The following is a 23,713-nucleotide window of genomic DNA, read 5'->3' as shown; positions in this document are numbered from 1 at the left end:
TTCCGCTCTTCTTGGCGACAACGCTTCCAGTCCAGAATGAGTTTCCCAAAACAAACTGCAGTGCATAAATAAGGATGTTTTTGCACGGCAAAACTGATGGGGCTGGCAGGACTTAGTGAACTTCTGCTCATCAGCTGAGCTGCTGTAACTAGCCGTGTATGCCGTCCTGAGCAAATGCAAAATGAAAAGCATTGCTTTATGATCTTAAATTTTTGCTTTTTAAAAGCTCACGCTCTGCTTCGGCACTGGGGCACCCTAATGCTGTCACGTGGCCAGTGGTAGCTTGATTGCTTTTGGTCATCTGTCTATAACCTGTTTGGTCATCTATCTGCAACTTGAGAGGCGTGTTTTAAAAACAAATATTTTTGCTCGCCATATGGTGGTCGGCAGCTGCCCTCGTTGGTGCTAGTTGAGGTTTGCAGTGTTGTCGCAGCAAAAGGAGTGATCGGCATGTGCCCGCCAGCTGAGCAAACGGTTGCACTTGTGCCTTGGGCTCAGAAACGATAATCCTTGGGTATTCTTAGGTGGAGTGGGGGAAACTTTAAACTCATTTGATGTCTTTCCTGGCCTCCTATCTAATTACATTACTTTTTGATGCTTTCCCTCTGGAGTTCCTCATTTTAAAGACTTCTTACAAGTACACATTCAAAATGAGTCTATAACACTATTAATTTTTATAATCTAGTTATTTTATGTTGCTGACCATCCCCATGGTACTTGAACGTCGTCCTACAGCAAATCTTAACTGTGCTCTGAGGACCTGTGGTCTGTTTTCTTTATGGAAGTAGAAAACATGATTGGGTTCAAACCTTCTATTTTTTCCTCCCTTATCTCCTATCCTTTCTCCCTATTGGCCTTCTCCTGCACGTGCTGCAGTTTTCCTCTTAAAAAAGAGGGGATTAAGACAATGACTCATCCTAAGTTACCTGAAGATGTCTTAATAGGAGGGTGCCTTGGCTGGATGCACTGACTGATCTTTTGCACATCCTTCCACATTTCGTTCCTGATCAAGGAGAATTGTTTTTATCCATGCCGAAGAGCTATTTTATTGTCCCGAGAAATTTCAAAATGTAACGTGGGGCCTGCTGCTGTTTGATGCACAACATACACAACATGCCCAGGCTCCTCGTTCCTGTGCAGCACTTGGACTAAAACTGCTCCTGTGCTTGAAGCCTCTCTGGCTTGAAGTTTTATTATGAAAGGTTTGCTGAGCGCTGCTTGCAAACCAACACGTACCACGCTACGCTGACTGTGAGGTCCGATACCATCTCAGTAATTAAGCACCAGCATCCTGCAGCACAGTGGGCTTAATAGGCTGTCAGCAGCTTAAATGCCACCTGATATTAAACTTATCGGTCTAACTTTTTCAGCATGCTGCAGGTGACCCATGGTAACAATGACCACGGCAGTTTATGAATAGACGGTACCTACTGCACCGGCACCGCTTGGCTGCTTTAATTGCTGATCCGTTATCTTCCTCGAAAGATAGAGGGAGTGAAGTGGAGAGGAAAGGAAGCGCTACACTTAGGGCAGGTGTTCTCCCAGCTCGCTGTGTGCTCCAGTGGACTTGCTGAGTTTCCAGGGCGCCGGGCTGTGATGCCCGGCAAGGCAGCTGAATGCCCCAGACGATGGGGAAGGGCGTAGGGGAGCCTGCTACCTCTTAGGTTTAGGTTTAGCTTAGGTTTGCTGAGATTTGCTTATGCTGCTGTGGAGCTGCACCCGTGCAGTGAATGCTCTTCGGGGTGAAAAACTCCATTACTCGGCTTTATGCAGAGGACATGGTGCTGCGTGCTTCCAGTCTCATTAGAGTTCTTCACACCCCTTGAAACGCAAATAATGGTGAGAATTCATCTTTTCTCTGCCTTATTTTCTCCCATTGTAAGCTGAGGCTAATGATACGCTCCTTTTTTAAAGCTTTTTGGGATCTGTGGATGAAAAGCAGTATGTAATTATTAAAGTGCGGCTTTTGTGGCGCTGCCTGTAGAAGGAAGGGAAAAAATAAATTCACTTGGCAAAATATTATGCTGTAGATGAGGCTTTAGAAATCTGACTTTCATTGTTAAAGCTAAAATTAAAAAGGGCAGCTCTGTTGTATATTCTTGTACTGAAAACAGGCCTGTGTTGAGGCTGCAGAGAAGCTCTCTGAGTCAATGAGATGTATGTAAAAGAAAGGATGAACAGAAACAAAAGAAGGGCTGGTCAAAAATAAAACGAAGCAAAGCCAGTGATGCTTGCAAGGGCCACTTGTCTTTCTTTGGGACGTGGACCTCTCCAGGTAACATAATGTCAAGTTCTTGGTGGCGTTTATGCTTCTGGCCGCCTCATTTTCATGGCCATTAAGTTCAAATGCTTTTCTGTTTCCTGAGATGAAAGAAGTGAGAGCTCGCTAAAAAAAGCAGCCTGCAAATTCTGAAGCAGCTGTGCTGCATGCAATTTGCTGGGAACTATACCTGAAATACCATTTTTACCTGCGTTAAGCAAGGCAGAGGGTGATATGAATGCTTCATTGTTTCATCTCAAGATTGTTTTCCCAGAAAATATATTTCAAAATATTTATCTTTTGGTAAATGTGTGCATATAATTATAGATAAAGGCTAATTTGTGTCTCTGAGCATTGTATTGTCAAATGGAAGCTGAGTGATTTAATACCAAAATGGGACTTAACATTTAAATCATGCCTATGTGCTTTTTGTATTTTTACAATAGATTCACTAGCTAATTATCACCTAAATTGGCTTTCCTAAATAACATACCATATTAGATAGTCTAATGGTTTATTTGCAGAAAGAGGAAGAAAAAATGATGCCTCATTAGGTCAAGACTGTAGTGCTGAATTTAAAGGGGGAGACAAAAAAATGGATCACTTCTGTCTACCTATGTGCTCTCAGCCTTGCTGAGCAAGTGAATTTGCTGAACCAGAGACTGGGTATAAAACAGTGGAAAATATGAGTGATGAACCACTGGTCAGTCACGGGCTGACAGAGGTTTCAGTTGGAGCAATGGAAATGATGTCCAGTGTCTTCCTTGGAGCATTGGCGCGTTGGAGCTGTGAACCACAGGAAATTAATTTGCTTACTATAGTATTTCCTATGACATGTCTCATCCTTGGGCAAAATATCATGCAGAAGAGTGCGTGGGCTGAGGGAAGATAACTGCCTCCCTCTTGGAGGGAGCTTTTGGCTGTGGGTCACCTCCGTCTAGCCGGGAGGGGACGTCCCGCTGGCCGCGGCGCTCCTCCGCTCCGGGAGGCCTGGCATCGCCCTCGCCGTCGACTCCCACGGCAGCAGCAAAGCCTGGCTTTTTCTGTATCGCGGTATCTATCTACTCGATAACACTAACAGGTCTTTTGGACCTCGTTTAGATTCTGAGAGGAGAAATACGTGGAAAAGAGGTTCGTATTAGCGGCTGGAGAGGTTGGGGCAGGGACGTGGCTGGGAAAGGTGGGCAAGAGCAGTGGAGCGCTGGCACGCTGGAAACACGAGCAAAACTGGGAAAAACTCAGGCTTGGGAAGAGTTTCTCCCTTGCCTAGCAGTTTTTCACCAGGATGCTGGGAATTTTGACAAGCCTACTGAGTCCAGAAAATCCAGAAAAAATTAATGAAAACTAGCAGGGCAGTCATTTATTTAACAATAGCATCCAAATTGCAAGGTTAAGTTCTTGATCAAAGCACCCTGGTGTGTTATGAATGCTCAGGCCATACTTTGCAGTTACAACTTACCCCTGGGCAGAGTTTTGGAAAATGAGGAGGATAAACCCTTGGTATTGTCACCGTGGTGGGATCGTCCAAACCATGAAAAGAAAAGGCTGTGGAAGTCAGTTGTCTCGGTTTCAAAATCAATAAAAGCAAATTATTTCAGGGGAAAAGCTTGCTTTCACATGCACTGAGTCAAGCTGTTTATGCTCGCCATTTATTTTTTTTCTTTGTGATATCGGATGCGGCTAGATCAAACAACAAACAACTCTGTCCATCATCCAGCTGGAAATACTAATGCCCTGGGGTATAGAGCCCAGCTAGTGTTCGTACGGTCAGCCCACATGATAATGGTTTAAATGGTCATAAAGCCGTTCTTTTTATAGTGCAGAATATTAAAAAAAAAAAAAAAACAAAAAAAAAAAAAAAAACTTGATGGGCTTACTAATTGCCAAACTTTTCATAATGGTTTTCCTATGGAACTGCTTACAATTTCCTGTGAAATTTGTGTTATTTATTTGTAAACCCAAATGAAAATGCTCAACTAAATACGACCCCAATCAGTTAAAACATTTGCAAGTTATAGGAGTGTGGCCAAAGGGGTAAACTTGGCTTCTGCCAAAAAAATACTTAATTTAAAAAAAATGTAATTTTACAGGTAGTTAATTTTTAATGCAGACAGGTGTCTTTTTGGTATGTAAAACCTTCCTTTTATTGAGCAAGAGATATTACTTCTGGAAAACAGAATAGCTATGGAGAGCTTGTGCAGACTTGTTCTGGAATGAGTAAAGCCGCCGTTGGAGCGCTCAGTATTTTTCGGTGTACTCGCAAGCTGCTTTGTGCGGAGAGCTGGGGGAAAACGCCGCCGCTGCAGCCGCGATGCCTACCAGGTACAAAGCTTGTGGCCGTAAATGGTCTTAATTCACCCATGAGAAGTGGTTTTGGAGGTTTGGGGAGACTAGCTGTGTTCTGCGGGTGCGGCGGAGGGGAGTCCTTGTGTCTGGCTTGTTCCCGCTGACTTCGGATGAGCGCAGGATCGGGGAGTTGGTGCTTACGGGGGACTGTCGGTGATGCTTTCGGAGGGAGGAGGAGGAGGGTCTTCATCTCTGCTGCTGCTCCCGTCGGACCTCTCACCAGGCATGGGGTTGTAGCTTGGGTCAAGCCACCCGCCACCGAAGCGTTTTCTGAGTTGCTGGGGGGATAAGTTTCGTCCGACGTGGGGGCTAATCAGTCAGTTAATTTATAATGTGCCAATTGTGCCTTTTGCCTTATTAAAATGTTCACTGGGGTTTAATTTGTATGTTCTGTTACTAATTTGGAGGCAAAGATTTCTCTACTCCATACATGCGGTTATTTGTGCTGCTAAGAGTAGCTGACATCACTCAACCCTCTGGACAGCACTCTGCCCTCAAAATACCTCTTTCTTGTATATAAGGCATTCGCATAACATTACCTAAAGGTTTAAAAGCAAAAAAGGAATCTCCTCCTGCTTGTCCCCTGAACTGATTAAGTGTCTTGGCTTTATTTTGTTGCTTTACTGCATGCAAAATAGTCCCAGACAAACTTTTCAAGGGATGGAGTGGATTCTTCCAGTCTTGGAGGCATCCAAATGATTTAAACATCATCTTAAAAGATAATGCATTGTTAAAGCTGAAGTTACAGCTTTGGTGGAGGAAACACTGGGTGAGACACTCTTGGCTTGTCTTACAGATCAGGCTAGATTGTAATAATGGTATCTTCTTGTGGAAAAGACTTTCTTGATTTTGGAGTGTTCTGAACTTGCTTTGGAAGAGCAAAAAATCCTTGTGCATTACAAGGGAGGCTGGCCTCCTAGTTGAACCTCCTCAGCTGGTGTAAATCATTGTAGCCTTTTTTATATCAGGTTACAGGCTTGGATAATCGTATTTATTTGCATCGAAGCACTGAATGTTTTGAGGTTCATCTATGACTAACTGAATGTCTTTAAAAATAGACCAAACATCAGGAAGCTCTTGAAATGTTCTGCGATATAACATCTACTTCAAATAAATGGGATGTTCTCAATTGCCCGTTATAGTTGGTTCATCTTAATGGATTTTTATCCTCTTTTCTTTCCCCTATCAAAACAAATGCAACTCACCCCTGATATGAGGTCAGATGGGTGCTTGATGAGATTTGCTAATGCCCGTGGTTACAGTAACACGCAAGGACCTACCTGACGCAACAAGCCTCCTCTGCGCTCGTCCCTGCACAGCCAGGTCACCTGCTTGTATAGGGACAGTTCAGGGTCTGTTCCCTGCTGCAGCGTTAGTGGGAATCTTACTGTGGCTATGTAAAGACTGAGGTTTGCTATGCGGGTCCCATTACCTACTGAAAAAGGGCTAATAAAGAATAGGTGCAGGGTCACAAGATGTAGCACAGATTAGCTTTTTAGATCAGACTCCCCTCTAACAAGGTAATTAAGGATCTTCCCCAGCACAAAGTATGTGATTAATCCTATCGAGATCACGTTGTTTTGAGGATCCTTGTGCTTGGGCTTCCAGTCCTCGAGAGCCTGGTGCCTATGCCAGGATGCCACTGGAACAAAGCTTGTGCTTGTCGATCTTGGGTTTGAGCCTGTAGGTTTGGGGTTTTCAGTAGAAGTCGGCACCAATTCAAGCTCCAGTCCATATAGTTTGGATACAAGACTTAAAGGAGACGCATATTGGAGAGTTTCAGAGGAATATCAATGACAGGCAGTCCAGAGCCATTGGCACCTACAGAGATCCTGAAAGACAAATATGTTTCTTTTTTACTGTATAAGGACAAAAAGGTCTCTCTTTAGTAGAAGTTCCGTTATGGTGTCCTTCATGAATCCCAACCATTTGGAGGGGGGCAGATGATTTGAAGTGGAAACCAAATGTGTGAATGTCATAGAGTCCTGCGGTGGGCAGTTGGATGACGTACCACACACGCGGTCTTGAAAACATTTAATTTTAAAAATCCTGTTACGTAACAGGGCATGAAGCAATGTGAAAGATTTGGGGCCACGTTTGCAGCTGGCCTGAATCAGCGTAGCACCGCAGGTTTCGGTGGATCGACGCTGATTTCTGCTCATTGAAATTCTGGCCTGTAATCTGTTGTCAATCTAATAAAATCTAGCGTGCTCTAATTACCATGGTGTCTGTCAGAAATATGTTTGCCTGCAATGCTGAAACTGAATTGGATCCTAGAGCCCACACAAGTCAGCACACACTGTGCAGATCTGAGCTAAACCATTTGTTTGCCCACTTAGAGAGAGGTTGTCCACGGTCATGGTATGTGTGGAAAGACAGCGGGGGAGTGAGAGGCACAACTGAAACATATGGCCAAAGTGAGCTGTCTCTTTATTCCAATGCATCAGGATAAGACAAGCTGTTGAACTGATGAGAAAGCTTCTTTATATATACACCATATTTCAAGATTCAATCTGGAAGGAATTCACTGCCGCTGAACTTGTGTATGTTTGAACGAAGGTATACCAAGCTGTTAAGCTAAAGCTGGGGAGAAAAGCCCCCAAGCACAACCCCCCAAAATACGTAATAGCTGTGTCATTATGTAAAAGAAAGCGGCAATTCCCCCACCAAAGTGTCCATAAAGTGAAACCGTATCGATAGTTCCAGATGCTCACTGACTTTATGATACCGTTAAGTTTAATTGTGCTGACATAATGGGTTGTATTTGCATGGAACAAGGTCTTCTCAGGATCCGGTTTGGTGAGCGTGCAAGCACAAGATAGGTGTGGTGTAAATGGAGCCGTTATCTTCCCTGCATCTTAACTGTTGGGTTTTGACCTTGTATGTCTTGAAGGAAAATGTGGAAGTGGTACTTTCCTTCTATCTGTGACCTCCTGAGTGGTCAAATTTGAGAACTTTCTATATTGCAGCTGCACTTACTGCAATTTATGCTCTTGCAGTGACTGTTCATTTAGTTTTTAGTAAAGGGTGTCCATTTCTTATCTAACTTTAAGCCAAGAGTTGTAATTTTCAGCTCTATTCCTTGGACCAGTTCTCCCTCAGTCGTTGTGAAGGGGAGTTTTACCATTAGTTTCAGGGTGAACAGAAATGCCAATGCTAGCTGGGTCTGAAAATCCTACTTTATGATCTGTGATGAATCCTGGTAGAAGCGTGGTGCCTGTCCTTAAAGTCTTCCATCAGCCGAGTTCCAGCACCAAAACCCAATATTTGCAGATTTTATCAGCAGTCCTGCCAGCATAAATTCATCTTGTAGCCCATTCCCATCATTATTTCAATATACTGGCTTTGTTTTGTGAAATGTGGCCACCTACAAATGTTGAGGTATGCATAATGTTTGATAACATCAGATCATTTTTAAGCAATTTAGCAAAGGCATCACTGTTTTCTTTCTCCCTCTCCCTCAGAAAACCCACATACCTACAGCCGTTAGTTATCTCCAGACCAAGATACTGCCTCAGAGCCAGGAATGAAAAGCAGTTGTATTTCAGCATCCTTTCCAGCTACACACACAAATAAGGAGAGCAGTGTGGCAGCGGGAGGGACGGGTGCGGTACCGCTTGCTGTGAGTGACACCACCAGGCCATGTCCCACGCTGTGCATTGGCCATTCCTTCTGATTTGCCCAAAATGCAAAAGCCAGAGAGACCATGCTGTGGCCATAGTCATCCCAGGTCAGAGAGCACAATCCTGTTTTGGGGACGTTGCTGTCTGCACGATGTCTTTTGAGATTTTAATAGATATTTGTGGTTGTGAGTTATCGTTCAATGGACATATTTATGTTCTAGTGCTCGGCTGAGAAGGAAGGATGGCAACTGCTGATTTATAATGGAGAAAGTTTTTTGGCATCAGTGCACATGCAAAGTAGAGAATTCTTCTGCTTTTGGAAAATATTGACTAAGTGATGAGCTATTATGATGAATTTGAATAGAAAAATGCAAACAGATAAAGAATCTAATTAAAGGGCTAAGAAAATTATGTATTGTGTTTATTGGGATAGTTAACCTGTCTTACCTAAAAGACAGCATTTTCTTTGTTTCTTCTGTGTTTTGTTAGTGGTCCAACCATAGCTACTTTCCAACCTACTGGGTATTGATATTCTGCAAAGTACTTTGGGAGTTGTAGTTCACTGAGCACATTTTTACCTACTGCCAGATGTCAAGTACAAGCATTTGGTTCATGTGCTGGCTGACAGAGCTATGCTATTCATTTGGCATTGTTGGAGCATATTCATTGCTTTTTGATGGGCTTTCACTTGCAAATCATGCCTTGAAGTACATTTTATTCCGCATTTGTTGTACCACATAGGCCTATGATGAGCAATTTTTCTAATGACAATAGTTTAACAAATTCGGCAGCCGGGGAAACAGGCAGATCACTGCAGCTCTGCACCCACAAAATCTTTTGTTTAGAATTATGCCATTCACGTTTGCAAAAGAATGCAACAACTTTATTCAATACTTCCTCTACATAGGAGAGAATAAAATGTGTATGCTTAACTGGGTCGTATAGAGCCTGGGATGCTTGGGAGAGGATTACTGTACAATTACAATGTATCTTTCCCCATTTTACTCTTCTGAGGGCTTTCAGCTGAGCTAGTTTGGCCCGTCTAGCATGGGAACTTGTGCCACATTATTTAAGTATTTTTGGAAGTTGGTGCAATGCTAGTCTTGGTCACCAGCTCTCACCAGCCCTAGAAGCACCACCTGCAAAGCGATGCTCCCCAGAATTGTGTTACAGCATCAAGTCACTCTGAGGGTTTCTTTTCATTTTTTTCATTTTATTTCCTCTTTGAAGTGATGCACAGTGTCATCAATATAGATCTATATCAATCCCGGTTCAGTCTACATATGTGTGTGTTTGTATATGTACGTATTTATGTATTTTTTTTTTATTATTTTGAAAGATTCTTGAGAGCATTTCTGGGATGTGCACAGTTCTTCACTTTTCTTTTCCTCGGTGAAGTGTTCTCTTTTATTACCACCAAAAAGTCTTTGGCTGTTCTCCATTACTGTGTCATTTAGTCATTATAGGCAGATGAGTTTATCTTCTAAAAAGTGCCTTAAAGATGTTAAAGTGATAGCATTACAATTTAAAACCCGTCTGACACAGTCTATTCCACCAGAGCACTAAATCTTGTCTTCACATGCGTATGAAAATCAAATAAAGCTTTCACTTGCTTGACAATTGTTGCAAAATATAAGAAAGTGTTCACGCTTTTATATAGTAATGACTGTGTCATCTTAGTGAAGTTCAAAGAGCAAAACCTTTTATGCACATAAAAACAATTACTTTTGAGATCCATCGCTATTTCCAAGGCTTTTGTGGCAAAAGATTAGTACAGGAGTTTGTAGTTACCATGTCAGTCACCACAATGTCACTTGAAGGATCTTGCTTGTTTGTACGCTGAAAGAGAAGACGAAACTACCTGTACACAAAGCCAAAAATAAATACACAAAATGGCAACAGGAATTCAATTGAGAAGGGTTGATACTTTAATTAGGTCATATATGCAGTGTGATGCATTTTATTCTGTGTGTAGAGAACAGTAGGTTTTTGTGCTTTCTCAGTGTCTCTGTTGAATATGAACTTCAGGTGACCTTTATTTCTTTTAAAACTCTCTTCCTAACTGATGGACAAGAAACAAGAAGCGTGGAAGTGCCTTTTTCTTCTTTTTTTTTTTTTGTCTTTTGTTCATGACGGTGCAGCTGCTGACATCTGCGTGAAGCTGTTTAGGAATGGAAGTAAGAATTGAGCAGAAATGCTGAAGAATTCAATCAGTGTATTTGTAGGTTCAGCTTCAAGTGCTAAAGCTGTAATAAAAGCTTTGCAGCAGATGATGTTTCACAAAACTAAGATCTCTCCTTAAGCATCACACACCTGAAGGTGGGGCAAAAGCAAGTCTTCATGGACCAAACGCCCTCATCATAGTTGAAGGTTTCCTCTGCTTTTTTCTTCTAGCTATCCTAAGAGCTCATTCTATGCATGCTAGTTAATTCTCTGTCATGTGGTGATGGAGGGGAAGTAATAATTATTTTCCCTTTTCTTTTTCCTCCTGTAATCTCTGAAATCCGAATCTCCGTCATGTTTTGTGCGTGTGCATATGTAATTGATGTTGGGAACAGCCGAGTCCAAGGCGTACAGCTTTATAATAGTAGAGGAACATCTGCAGAGTATAGCTCGCCTTTTAATTATTGCTTCAATCATGGGTACTCAGCATTTGTATTGGCGATCGATACAATAATCAAGGCATAACTAGGACTTGTTGAGTAGAGCAAAATCCATCACATTTACTTAGCCTCTGTAAACTTAAGAGGAAAAAAAAAACCATACTGCTTTTACTGAATCCTTGAATCCATGATAATTAGGGTGAAAACAAGCAAGAAGCACTGCATGATAGGAGAGGAGAGTTAATGCCAGATGCGATGCTCTCCCTCTCTCAGAAGAGAGGGTGTTTAGCCAGTAATGAGATGGATACTTTATGGGTGCATAAGAGGTCCTGGCCGGACCGTGGTTTGCAATGTAGTGTAGCGACCCTGGTGCTTTGGTTGTCTGATTTTGGTCTGCATGTTCCAAAAATGGAAAGAGCCCTTTGGGAATTAACTCGAGGCGTAATGAACCTGCCTCCATATGTGCTCTTTCATCTTTCCACTGCCTTTCCATTTCCAGTGCCTTTCCATTTCCATCACCTGAGCCACATGGTACCATTTCACTAGCTGTATGAGTCTTGTTATTTGTGTGGAGCAGCTGGAAAGTGAATTATTTGTTAGACTTCAAGAAGGATGATGTGCTCCTTGGAAACCAGTTTGGTGTCTGTCCTGAAAAATAAAATGAAGGGGTCAGCTCCAATAGCGGCTATTCTGCAGTAGCTCTGCTGGATAAAACTGATTGCTTACGTGGCCAGTGAACTCACGTTGCTCATCTGATTTGGGTTTTGTTGTATGAACTGAAACAAAAACCGTGGCCAGATTGCTTTGGAGTGGAAGAATTCTGCTATCGGTTCAATCTGTTTTCCTTGTTGTTGTTTCCATGTAATGAAAAGATAAATATGCAAACATATTTACTTCATTAATTTTAAACCGTGCCAGGAAAAAGGCTCTGTCTAGGGATGGTGGAAAAATATTGCGAAAATTAGCCTTGCACTTGCTTTGCTTTCAGTTGAGCCTGTTAATTAGGATCAAAGTACAGCAAGTTTTTAAAAGTTCTCAACACGTCTTCCCACACATCTCTGTATTTCAAAAAGACACAGATAACTAAGCCTGAGGTTGCCAGAAAAGCTTATGAGATGTGGGTCCATGCGTGGTAGCTGGGAGCCGACCCCCCCGCGGCGTTGGCTGGGGAGGGAAGGGGAAAGCAGGGTGGTGTGCGGGTCCCCGGGGCGCAGCGGCGACCGGGAACCAAGCGGGGTTTTTTCCCACGCGTCTCCTGTTCAGCTTCTCTCCTGCGAGGTGGAGCGAGCAGATACCCTGCTGCTCCGAGGTCCTCCCCGCGCCGCGGCACTTGCACTGCCTTTTTCCTGGCTTTCCCCTCAAGCAGGAACGTATTTCAGTTTTAAGCAGGGATGTAGTTATGGAAGGATATTGAGTCAACTTAAAAATTACGCTGAGCTAAATAATTTGCTTCTATTTGCACTGGTAGCGCTTTAGATTATAAACACTATTTTTGTATTTTTTGGGGGGGCTTGTATAGCCTTAATTTACGTTGCTGTGTTCCTCTTCTTCAGTACAGATGCCAAGCTTAGTGGTTTCACATTTTACTCCCCAGTTATCATGCATGAAAAGGCTACAATATTTGGATTTAAAATATTGTGCAAGCTTCTCTGGGTTCATTTTCTAGATCTCTGGTCTAGAGTGTTAGCCAAGGCTTATTAGTTTTGACTTAGAATGTGGATGCTATACTGCTATTTGTAAGTTTGACAAAAATTTTAGACACTAGGCTGAGAACTGGCCTAATTTCATCACAGTGGATAAGTGGCAGGAGGTTTGTTTTGCTCCTGTTCAGAGCTGCAAGCCCTGTTACCCCTCGCCGAGAAGCCCTCGGGTCTCTGCTGCTCCCCGCTCAGCAGCACGTGGGATAAACTTTGCGTCGTGACTTGCGACCGTCGTGTGAGTTATCGCACTGACCAAAGAGATGCTTTGCTGGCTCTAAGGACTGGCAACAGCACAGCGAAACGGGCCATGTGTAAGGGTGTGTTGAAACTTTCCCGCAGGTGCTGGGGAGCAGGAATTGGGCTCATTGGTCCTTTGTTATGTAACTTCCTCAAAAAAGTGGACCTGGTCCATAGTTGTGCTCTGAAACAAGTAACAACGTGGGCCTTTTGCTATTCTCCAGTCCCTTCTGCCGCTGTGACATGCCGCTGGCCGGCTCCTGCAGCAGCGTTGGAGGAGTGGCAGGGGCACGAGCGTGCTTTCGTTTTGAAAACGCGCCCTCGAAGAGAGGCTGGCTTTGCTGCCAGGATTGTCCTCTTCTGCACCTCTTGAAACTTTACGTTTGAACCAGTTACACGTTCCGCTTTCCAAATGGCCAACTGTATTGTATCCCGCATTTCTTGGGATGCTGCTTGTGGGAAGTAGTCTGGCCGGACGGGGGTAGCAGGCGAGCAGCCCTCTCTTTGGTTTAATCATCTGGGGCAGAGCTGGTGGTAGGAAATATATATATATATAACTATATATTATAGTCAATATTATAATTATAATATATATATATATATAGGTTTTTTTGTTTTGTTTTGTTTTTTGTCCTTCCTTTTGGGTGTCTAGATTTCCCTGCAGATTTCCCTGCAAAGAGGCAGCGTGGCAGCCAACGGGGCGCTGCGCCGGCGTTCGGGAGCCGCGGGTTCAGATCTCTGCCCTGCTTTGGCTTGGCTGGTTGATTTTAGGCAAATAACCTCCCTTCCTTCATGTCCCTTTGTGTTTGTCTTTTTTAACAGAAAGGGATACTGCTGTTGGCTTCTCTTGTGAAGTGTATTGAATGCGGAGGAGTCAATACTCTATTTAAGGGCTTGCTCTTACCTGCTATTTCACCAAAGAGTAAACAAAAAGAATGAGCTATTTAATGCCTGATGTTCGGCAACATAACTGGGAAAATCACGTTTAGGCTGAAAAAACAAGAGGAAGAATGAGTAGGTAGTCCATTTTCTTAGCTAATAAAAATTAGAGATGTGGTTTCTAGCGCTCAGCCTGCTCTCTCCAGTGCTTCAGCTGATAAAAATAGCTTCCGCCGTAGAATATTCTGCGAGGATTGAAAGAAGCCATCACAGAGGTGTTACCTTGCAGCCTGCAGAGGTGGGCAGCCAGTGGCTCAGGAGCTGCTTGCATGCCTCGAGCAGCGCAGACGTGCTAAGTTGCGCGGCTTGGGTTGGGTTGGGTGGCATGGCTACCCAGCGTAATCCAGACCCCCACCAAAGAGAAGAGAGCTAGCGAGGTGTCTGGTGGCCGCCGTCGGCAGGCCGGCCAGGACCCACCTTGCAGGATCAGGCTGGCTCTGTGGCATGCAGGAACAGGGGGGCTTATGCAGCCTCTGAACTGCTGTTGGCACATTTGGGATGTATTTTGGGGCATGCGGCGTTTGGTACCTACTTTGCAGGTTCATAAAGCTTAGTTTTAGGCAATGGCATATAAAAAGTCTGATGTGGTTCCCACCTGGCAGGCGAGAGCTGCGCTCCCCATCACTTGCAGTGTCGGGGATCTGAAAGGTCGGCATCGGCTGCAATTGGATGGCCAGCATCGCAAGCTGCTTTTTTTTCATTATTATTACTTTTTGTTGTTGTTGTTATTGATTGGGCCCTGTGCAGATAAGTAGCTTGCTGCTAGGAGTCCTTTACTACTGGAATGCATCACGCTGTCTAAAATTAATGAGGTTTTAGAGCCGGTCAGAATGGACAGCTCGTCTTGTAGCTGTGATCTGAATTGCGCAGCTTTAGGTTGAGCCAAGTGTTTTAAAGCACAACTTCAGCATGGTCATTAACAGGAAACAGTTGAAAATGCAATAAATTTCATCAAATGGATTCTTTGATGTCTGTAGGTTGCAAGTCTGAGGCTGGGTCAAGGTAGCAGGTTGTTCCAGGAGGAGCAGACCGGAGCCTGCTTCCCTGTGCCTCCGCGGGCAGAGCTCCTGGTGGTTAATGAAATGACTTCTGGCTGTGGCTCTGGTCCTCTCAAATGCTTGTTTCCTTTTTCTGTTTGTTTGCTTTTAAGGAAGACCCGCGGATGGGGGAGGAGTGGGGAAAGCTTTGCGTCCCAGCTGTGGTTGTCAGCTCATGTCTTTAAAAATGCCAGACTGAAGTTTTAGTGCTTCGTTATTGCGGGAAGAATTATATCCGAATCGTTTAGTCTTGTGGGGCTTCCCCTAGAGTCTGCACCACTTAGTTTTGATTTAAAATAATCCTTTTCATCGGTCGGTGAAGAGATGGCAAGGACCAGAACGACGACGGCAGCGGAGCCGCGTGGCTCCCGGGGCAGGCGCCGGCCGGGCAGCGGGTCCTTAGCGAGGGTGCTGTGTGCGCACCTCCATTCTGCCAGGCCGTAAAACCGGTTACAGGTTTCCTAGGACGTTGCCATCCTAGGAAAAACGGCATAAGCTGCAGGAAAGCCCAAACCTACGCCCCAGCACAGGCAGCTGTAGGAGCCCCCCTGGGGTCACGAGGCCTCTGGGGAAGGGTCCCTTGGCCCAGCGCCCCTTTGCTCTTACCCTCTCCTGCACACTGCCAACATTTCCATCCTCTCCTGTCCAAAACCAGCATTGCCCTGCTTAGGACTCGACTGTTTCTGAGGGGAGCCCAGGTGCTTGCTGGTGGTCGCATCTGAGCCCAGAGAGCTGGTGGGCTCAGGTGGGCTTTCTGCCCTTGACCTTGCACGGATCAGCACAGCCACCTTCACAGCAAGGCCACTGCCACCCCCAAACTTCACAGCATCGCTGTATCAATATGTATGGTGCTGGTGTCAGGTCTCCTTATGCTAAAGAGACGTTAAGCACCGTTAATGTAATCCTACGTGTTGCTGACAGCTACCGTACCTTCAGAGGCACCTTGGTTGTGTGCAGGGTGAGCTGCCCTCCAGCTCCTCAAAACAAAAGTTGTGTGTGAACAACATTAATGACCACGTGATACCGGTACAGATGAATTCGGGCTTGCTTTGAGTCAATCTTCTGGGATTTCATGCGCGGAGGCTATTTGTTTATAGCGGAGGCCAAAATCTATTAACTGGAAAACCGATCGGTCCTTTTCTGCTTGTTCCTCCTGTGAGAAAAAGAGATGCTCTGTGGCAGGCAGCGAAACCAGAAGCAGCACTTTGCAGAGCATCTCTGCGGTCTGGACGGGCCTGGGGTACAGCAGTAAACGTTGCAGTGTAGCTCAGAAGGGTCCTGTTAGCATCACTGGTTACGCTTACATCGACCAGGAGTGCGGGTGGGGTGAGCTGCCCTTCTCCCGGGTGCAATGCGTCCAGCAAGGGTGAGAAAAGGGATTTCAGTTATAGCTAAATACCAAATCTCATCACTGCCCTGTGGGTTATATGCTCCTGAAATACTAGCTGTTGACCCCCTGGGTAAGAGGCTTCCCTGGCTCAATATAGCAAGTGCTGTTTCTGTTAACAGAAAGTTTTATTCGGTAGGAAGTTTATATTCCTGCTGTTTTGTGATTATGAAAAGCTTCTGTTACTAGATAGCAAGCAGCATCTATGCAACTGTGATACCCTGTGGCACTGGGGGTATTTTTTACCATACAAATCCATTCAGAAGTTTAGAAATAGCGTGTTTTAATTTTTGTAGTGCTTGGAGTACTTTCATGCTTCTGCTTTTACAAACAAACAAAAAAGCTGTGTTGAAATGTGCAAGTGTGCAAGAACTCCAAGGAGATGTGTCGTACTGGACGCTTGGAAAACTAGACACCATCCATATTCAGTATTCTTCTATTTTTCGGTAAAAATATTTCTGTTCACAGGAAATCACTAGAACATATACTTTCAGCCATTTTATGCAAAAGCAAGAAAGCATATGAAAACATTGATTTTTTTTTTTTTTTTTTAAAGCTGGTAATGGTTCTGCAGTCTTATCTTTCTGGGCTCAGTACCAGAGTAACTCAGGGAAATTTTAGGCCTGGGTTATATAGAGCAGATTAAATGATCTGTTCCTAAAATCAATGAATATGAAGAACAAAGCACTATATAACAGTGCACGTAGTTGATTAGTTTCCAGATCACAGTGAACGTTGCTTTTCAAATTGTGCCTAATTCCCATACCTTCGTGGAGCACCCTCCGGAAAGCAAGGCTTGCTCTCCAAGGATGCACGCGTCTACTTGTTGTTCTAGCGAGACTGCAGATGTAAAGGAATAGCTTAGAGATGAAGTGATGAACTGAGGTCTTCCTCTCTTTTTTGAGCTGTGCATCCCTGCTACATCAGTCAAGCCCTCCTCTTTCCCCTTCTGTTCTCCCTGAAGTAAATAAAGATAGTGAAGTAAGTGTCCAAACTGGAGTCTGAGAGTAGCTGGCAACCAACCGCTTGTGCTGCCAGCCAACTTCAAAGGATGAGGTTGTTTTTTCTTCCCCGCTTCAGCCACACGGGCTCTTGGGGACGTGGGCTCCAACTGTTCTTCGCTGAACTCACGTTTCCCGAGCGCTTTGAGGTTGCCCCGAGGCTTTTCTCCTCCCTTTGTTGCTTGCTTCAGAGTCTCGGCCGGCTCCGGGAATAGGCGGCGAGCGTTGGTGTCCCGGCAGAAGGGGACGGGGAAGGCGGGTCTGGTGTTTGTACCAGGGTAGCGCTCCAGCCCTCGCTGATCCCAGACGGTGCTGAGCCTTAGGACTTGGAGACTCCCTGGTGAAAGATCTCAGCAGGGATTGCTGGAGGATTAGAGTGCCTCCCCTTAACGAGTGATCAAATATGCAGGGGGAAAGATGACCCGTAAATCACTTTGTCCTGCCTCAAGTTGCTTTTAAGAAATAGAAAGTTAATCATAGCAATGCTTTAAACTGTATTTTAAGAACAGGATGGGACTGTAAAGAATGGACTCTCATTTTCGCCCATTCAAGGTGATGAATGGGACCATTTTTTTCCCTAATGCCCCATGTCCTGCTGCCATCAAGGTCAATGACAAGCTCTTATTGACATAAAGGGGAGAACGTTTTTTTTGGCCCTTTATCAATGCTAAATTCCAATTAAGCTTGAAAAGCAGGTCTTTGGCCAGCTCCGCTTTGCATTGCAGGTATCACACCAGGCGTCTTTGCGTCGCGCATACTCGGCCCTTTGCTCCCGCTCGAGTTTGAGCAGGGCTTTGCACCTGCGCTGCTGGTCTGGCGGAGGCATGGGCTGCTGCCCGGGTGCTCGTGGGAGGATGGGCAGCGATGTGCTGCGTGTCTTAAAATACCCTGTAACGCCATCCCAAATGGGCCTTAATCCTGCCTCCCGCTTCCGGAGGGACCAAGGGCGCAGAGGTGAGCGAAGGGGTGGTGCCCCCCCTCCTCGCTAGGATAGGAGCAGATTAAGTGTAATGGTTTATTGCAGAGATTGGAAATGGTCAGTAGGCAGTGGAATAGCTTTGCCTCTTGGTGATGCTGAAGGCCCTACCGCCTCTCTGCCCCCTCTGGTTCCTGTTTTTGTATTTTATTTCTTCCACCAAGTCTGAAATGAATTCATAACCTCTTCCAGGAGCTTTCGGTGCTTCACTATTGCCTTTGTTGCGATGGTTCCGTCCCCTGTTTGCAATCACATTTGGGTGTTGGCCCCGCTTAAAGCTTCATTTTTTTTTCCAATATGAGCTGCCCCCAGCCTTAGAATATTATGAATGAGACCCCTAAGAAGCTGGGAACGGCAGGCCAAGCACAAGGTTTGCTGCTTTTCTTTATTATTCTTTTTTCCCCCTCCTCTGCCTTTCATTCTCCTCTCTTTTCTTAAGCCTCTGAGGAATTTAGGGAGTCAGTTCTAAACTTTTCTCTCAGAGCTATAAAAACACTGGGCTTATTTCCCTTTCTAGAAGGGGAAGAAGGTTTTACAGAGCTTGGTGTTTGTGTGGTTTGTGTCCAACGGCCCCAGGAGCTGGGATTTTAAGCAGCGTACAAGAGCGGGCGGCGTTATGCCATGATAAGTCCCTATTCCCCCACTTCTTAGATAAACCTGCCGGGTTTTTTTTGGCATCAGATCCCTTATCAGTGTTTACCTTTCGTCTGCGCAGATGGCTTACGCTAACTTCTAGTTAAGTGCAAATGCTAACACAAAAGTAGGCAGCCGGCAGCCCTCTGCCAGAGTGTTTGGGCGATGCTTCCCATTAACTGCTTCTCGGTGAAGCGTGGGTTTAGATAACCAAAAGTGTGTTTATAGAATATATATATATATATAATATATATATATATAAATGCATATGTGTGTATTTATAGCAGCCCTCCATATACATTTTTGCCTTCCCACATTGGGGAGGGAAGGAGAGGCGCTGGGTTAGTCCTACAGATACTGCAGACACAGATCCAGGCTGCGGGGCAGGGGGGGAGAAGGGCTTAGTTCCTCTGTCCTTTGTGCAACAGCAGAAAAATCCAGACTTTTGTAAACGTCACTTCTTCATGATTGATCCTGTGGCTCCTTCTCGCTCGTAAGTGTGTTTAAGAGTGCTGCGTCCACCTGGCTTGCTCCCCGCTCCCGAGGAGGACAGGCAGCGGTGCCCATTGCCACCTCCGTAGCACAGCTTTACTTCTCTGCGTGTATGTGTGTTTCTGCGTGCATATTTTGAGCTGGTTGGTGGTGGGGAAAGAAGAGAAAAGGGTCTTTTTTTTTTTCTTTTTTTTGTAGATGGCAAAATTGAAAAGCCACAGCTTTGTGCAGCCCGCGGATGCACTGGCTGTGGTCAGCATCTCCCTCCAGGGCCATATCGGGCTTCCTCCATGGTCTCTGTCCGATGTTTTGTGCTCAGTAGAAATCTGAACAGCGCTTTATTTCAGAGCGGCGCTTAATTTTTGCAACTAAAAGTTTGGAAGATATTACCCATCTCCAAATCTTTGCATTGGCTTTATTAATTTTTTTTCGGGTGGGGGGGAACCAGAGGGGGGGGAAGGATTTTTCCTTTAAAGGAAACCCATTCTGCAGGCTTTGCCCTTTTTCCCGGATTTCGGCGCCCCGCTCAGTGGAGCCGGAGGCTGGGCGAGTGCCCCGGGGGCGATGGGAAAGCGGGGGCCCCGGGGGCCGGGTGGCGGTGGGCGGGCGCCCGCCTGGGACCGGGGCGCCAGGCGAAGCCGGGCTCGCGCGACAGCCACGCTGTGAATAGCCCGCATTGACCCGACTGTCTAACCGGACTAATTTGCCGTGCCTGTGGGCTTGATAAAAGAAGCAGCTGCTGGCGAGGGCTTGCTCAGATGCATGTAGATGAGAGCGTGGACTGCCAGGAGGAGCCGAGCAGATTGGTGGGTTTTTCTTTCTTTTTTTTTTTTTTTTCCTCCTTCCCTCCTTTTCTTCCTACATTTCTTCTGCAATCGCTGCCTCCGGCTCCGGGGAAGTTGCGCTGACCAGGTAAGCTGCTTTCGCTGTAGCCCTTGGCGGGTGCCGGTGCGAGCGGGCTGCATCGCCGGGCGCTGGGAGCAGCCCCCGGGAGGGCAGGCGCCGGGCTTGGGGAATCGTGCAGCCATGTTACCCAGGCGCAACCGTTCCCCTTCCCCCGCCACCGCCTCCCTGTTTAATTTTGCCGTGATCTAAATAAGGCCAAGTCTGGTGTTTCTCGTTTGCATCTGTCGATGCACCAGCCAGCCATGTTTGCCCTGCGATTGTGCGCGGTGCGCGGGTCTCGCTGGCAGCGCGAAGATGTTCGCGGTCCTTTCGGTGTCGGGCCCTTTGCATCTTTTCCTAGGCAAAAAAAAAAAAAAAGCCTAAAAAAAGTCCGTAGTGTGCGGCACGGATTTTTGCGAGCGCGGGAGAAGCAGGTTAAAGGGCTGATGGGGAAGCAGGGAGAAGATGAGAGCCGAGGGTGCCCTCACCCTCCAAATTTGGCTGTTTGTCTTAAATTAGATGTTGCTCTGGATTATTCCTCCTGCTCCCTACCCCCTCCCACATTTGCATCTATATATATTTTTTTTTTAAGTGTTGCTTGGCTAAAGCTATGGCTCAGCTGGAGAAAATGGAGAGGAATAAAGGATGAAAAGGATGGCCTTTTGTGCGGAGATCTTTTGTGTGGCTCACCCCCCCCCCCCCCCCCCCCAAGCTTCCCGGGGTCCTACCAGCAGCTTTTGGTTGAACTGGCTGCTGCCTGCGAAAACAGCCTCCCCGAGATGGGGGGGAGCTGGGATGTGTCTGCTCGCGGTGCGAGAGAGACGTTAGACGGGATTCTGCAGACTGGAAAATGCCGCACAATTTAGCGGCATGTGCATTACCTGCAGGGATTAACCCTATTTACTGCCAGCCTCTTCCCTGCCTGCTGGTCCGCTTCGCGCTTGCCGTGTAGTAGCCGTTGAGTTTCTGCGGCCAGCGAGCGGGTGCTTTGTAGCACGGCAGTGATTTTTACCCGGCGTGTTTGAGAAACGCCCCGTAAATGCCTCCTAACCTGAGCGTTTCCCTCCTCCTCCTGAAAAGACGTGCTGGGAGACGTGGTGGTGTCCATCCCTGCGAGACCTGCTGGGTGGCAGGTTGCATCTTGTCAACTCCGGCGTGCGAGCGTAGCGTTCGGTCGCCGTGAATATTTTTGCTGCTTTTCGGCACGTGAAGTGCTCCCACCCCAAACGTGTCTTTGTGCAATCGTTCCTGGGAGGATCGTCACCGCGGAGGTCGAGGATGGTTGGCCATTGTGGGACTGATGGTTTCTGGTGCTGGAGGGGCTGTCTCAAAGAGCCCTGGCATCCCCTATTGCAAAGAGCATCTTAACGAAAAAATGTTCATTTATCAAAAAAAAAAAAATCTTTGTCCTGTCTCAACTGGGGAATTTTAAGCTGGTCCTTGCCTGCGTTGGAGAGTGGGTCTGCTTTTTCATATTAGATCTTTGGTTCAGAGTTTGCTGTGGTGCCAGCCGAGGGGCGCAGGGTGTGCAGGGCACGCTCGTCCGTGAAGGCCACGCAGCGCTTGGTCCCTGCATCGCTCTGCTCTCCCTGCATCTCTGCTCCCTTCTCCATAGCAGCACGCTCATGCCTGGTGTATTAGTTTGGCTTCGCAGCACCCGACTGGCTGCTTGCTCTTGTCCCACGCAGTCCGAATTGGGCTCGTTGCAGGTGCCAAGGTGCCCATAGGACTGCTTGCGTGTATGGATGTATCTAAGACCTGATGGTCTCCATCTCACTGTAAAGACTATGGTGATTATGAGAAATGGCTTGGGTAGCTCTGGACAGATGTCCTCTCTCCCCATGTAAAGTTGGGGTTGTCATCGGCAAAGGTTTTCTGGCTCAGAGACCCAAGTTTTGAAGAGTGGGGTGAGCCCTTTGCTGGAGGGGGTCGGCGGTCCAGAAAGGCACCTTTCCCCCCTCCCGCTGCCGCAGCTGAGGTTTGGTGTCCTCCCAGGACGCCGCTGCCTGACTAATCCCTCTCCCGGTGGGATGTGGGCTGAGCAGAGATTGGCTATTGTTCATGTGAATTATGGAGCAGATGAGCATATCATCTGTTGCTTTCAGTTGTCTGCACTTTAAAATACTCATACAGGCCGTTCAAGTAAGCTCCAAGACGATAAATTTGAAGGAGCAGAACAGTAAAAATTGTCAAAGTTAAAATTGCAAATGGGCTGCCTCACCAGAGGGGTTTGCTCTGTGCGGATTCAGAAACCTCTTATAGGATCCGTGTAGGAAAACATGTATTTGACTTGGTTGTCAGTAGAGTTAGAAAAAAATTAACAAAGAATTTACTAAAAACAACAAATCTATATGATAGAAAAATGCTTTTAAATTCTGTATTTCTGGGTAAATTTCCAGCTATAATTCTTAGGTGCTTTTCCACCTTCATGCTTGTCATGGATGGGAGCAGTGAGGCTGGAAAGGAAACAAAGAAGCGACCTGTGTATAGAATACTGTCAGCCAAAAGTGTAAAATATAAAATTATGAAAAATGGAAAGGAGATTCCCCCCCCCCCCCCCCCCAGTCTGCCTTGCAGGCATAATTAGAGTAGGGACAAGATTTCAGGCAGAGGAGTGATTTTCAAGTTGACAGCGTCCCTTTAAAGCCCTCACTGGTTTGCTCTCTGACAACTGGTGCCTGCATAGATATGCGCTATGAAGATCCTAGTTTGCAATTTGATGTGCTGTTTTTCAGATGTCCCTTCACAGTGCATGTGAAATGTTGGTCTTCATATGCCATCTGAGGTTCCGTATAGCGTGGTAAAATTATCCCACTATTTCCTTAGGTTTCACTGTATCATGTAAAAAATAAAGGCATTTCAAAATATTGCATAGTAATAAGTAAATAAAAAACAAACAACCCCCCCATGTTACTGCTTAAGCAGAGTTTCACCCATGCTGCTGATCTGCTGTATAGGTTGTCACTCTGCTTAAATTCCACAGCATAACTGTGACACCATCTGTTCCCTTTCACTGTGCGCAAAAAAAATGGTTTCCTTTGATTAGCATGAAGCTGCAGAAAGAGCCTGGAGTCCTGGCTGTGTCCCCGTCTTTCACTCGCGCATACCTTCGTGCCACGGAGGGCACGACAAGCGTCCCTTGTGTTGCTGCGAGGGCTGCTCTGAATGACGGGCTATTAAAGATCTTGGAGCAGGGGGTGGGGAGAAAAAAAAATATTAAATATATAAAAATATAACCTCATCCATACATTGCAAGAAAACCGGAAAGCTTTCTGAGCTACTTTAACATTTGGGTGATTCAGAACAGTGTTTTTACTGTTGGATTCCCTGCCAGCAGCGTGTCTGGTACGTGCTACGGCGTCGCTTTTGGGATGCAGCGGTGGCCTTGCTGCTCCACCCACATGGGACAGACCCCACCGTGCCTCCTGGCCTCAGCGACTGTCACGTTTTAAGTTAATGCCCTCTTTTCACTAAGGAATTTGATCAGGGGCCTCAGCGCAAAGGCATGGGAAGGAGTTCACTTGCACGAATTGTGCTTAAGGTTGTGTGTTTTGCCGTCATTATCTCTTTCCATTGATCACACTGGGTTTTAAT

General features: G+C 45.9%; 1 protein-coding gene across 31 annotated transcripts in view; it reads left to right on the top strand.

The window, feature by feature from the left end:
* MAGI1 (membrane associated guanylate kinase, WW and PDZ domain containing 1) overlaps window positions 1-23,713 on the top strand; it is a 344,450-nt gene that overhangs the window by 194,187 nt on the left and 126,550 nt on the right. The window contains exon 1 of one of the 31 annotated variants that reach the window (XM_026109999.2): window positions 4,459-4,582. The exons of the other annotated variants lie outside the window; for them this stretch is intronic. Within the exon in view, the coding sequence (XP_025965784.2) occupies window positions 4,474-4,582 (109 nt within the window). The 5' untranslated portion in view covers window positions 4,459-4,473. Of the gene's footprint in view, window positions 1-4,458; window positions 4,583-23,713 lie in introns of those variants that run through there. 31 annotated transcript variants of the gene reach the window in all.

Source organism: Dromaius novaehollandiae, chromosome 12, assembly GCF_036370855.1.
Source record: "Dromaius novaehollandiae isolate bDroNov1 chromosome 12, bDroNov1.hap1, whole genome shotgun sequence".
NCBI classification, from domain to species: domain Eukaryota; kingdom Metazoa; phylum Chordata; class Aves; order Casuariiformes; family Dromaiidae; genus Dromaius; species Dromaius novaehollandiae.
The sequence above is the reverse complement of the archived record's forward strand: the minus strand, read 5'-3'. Positions and strand labels throughout refer to the sequence as shown.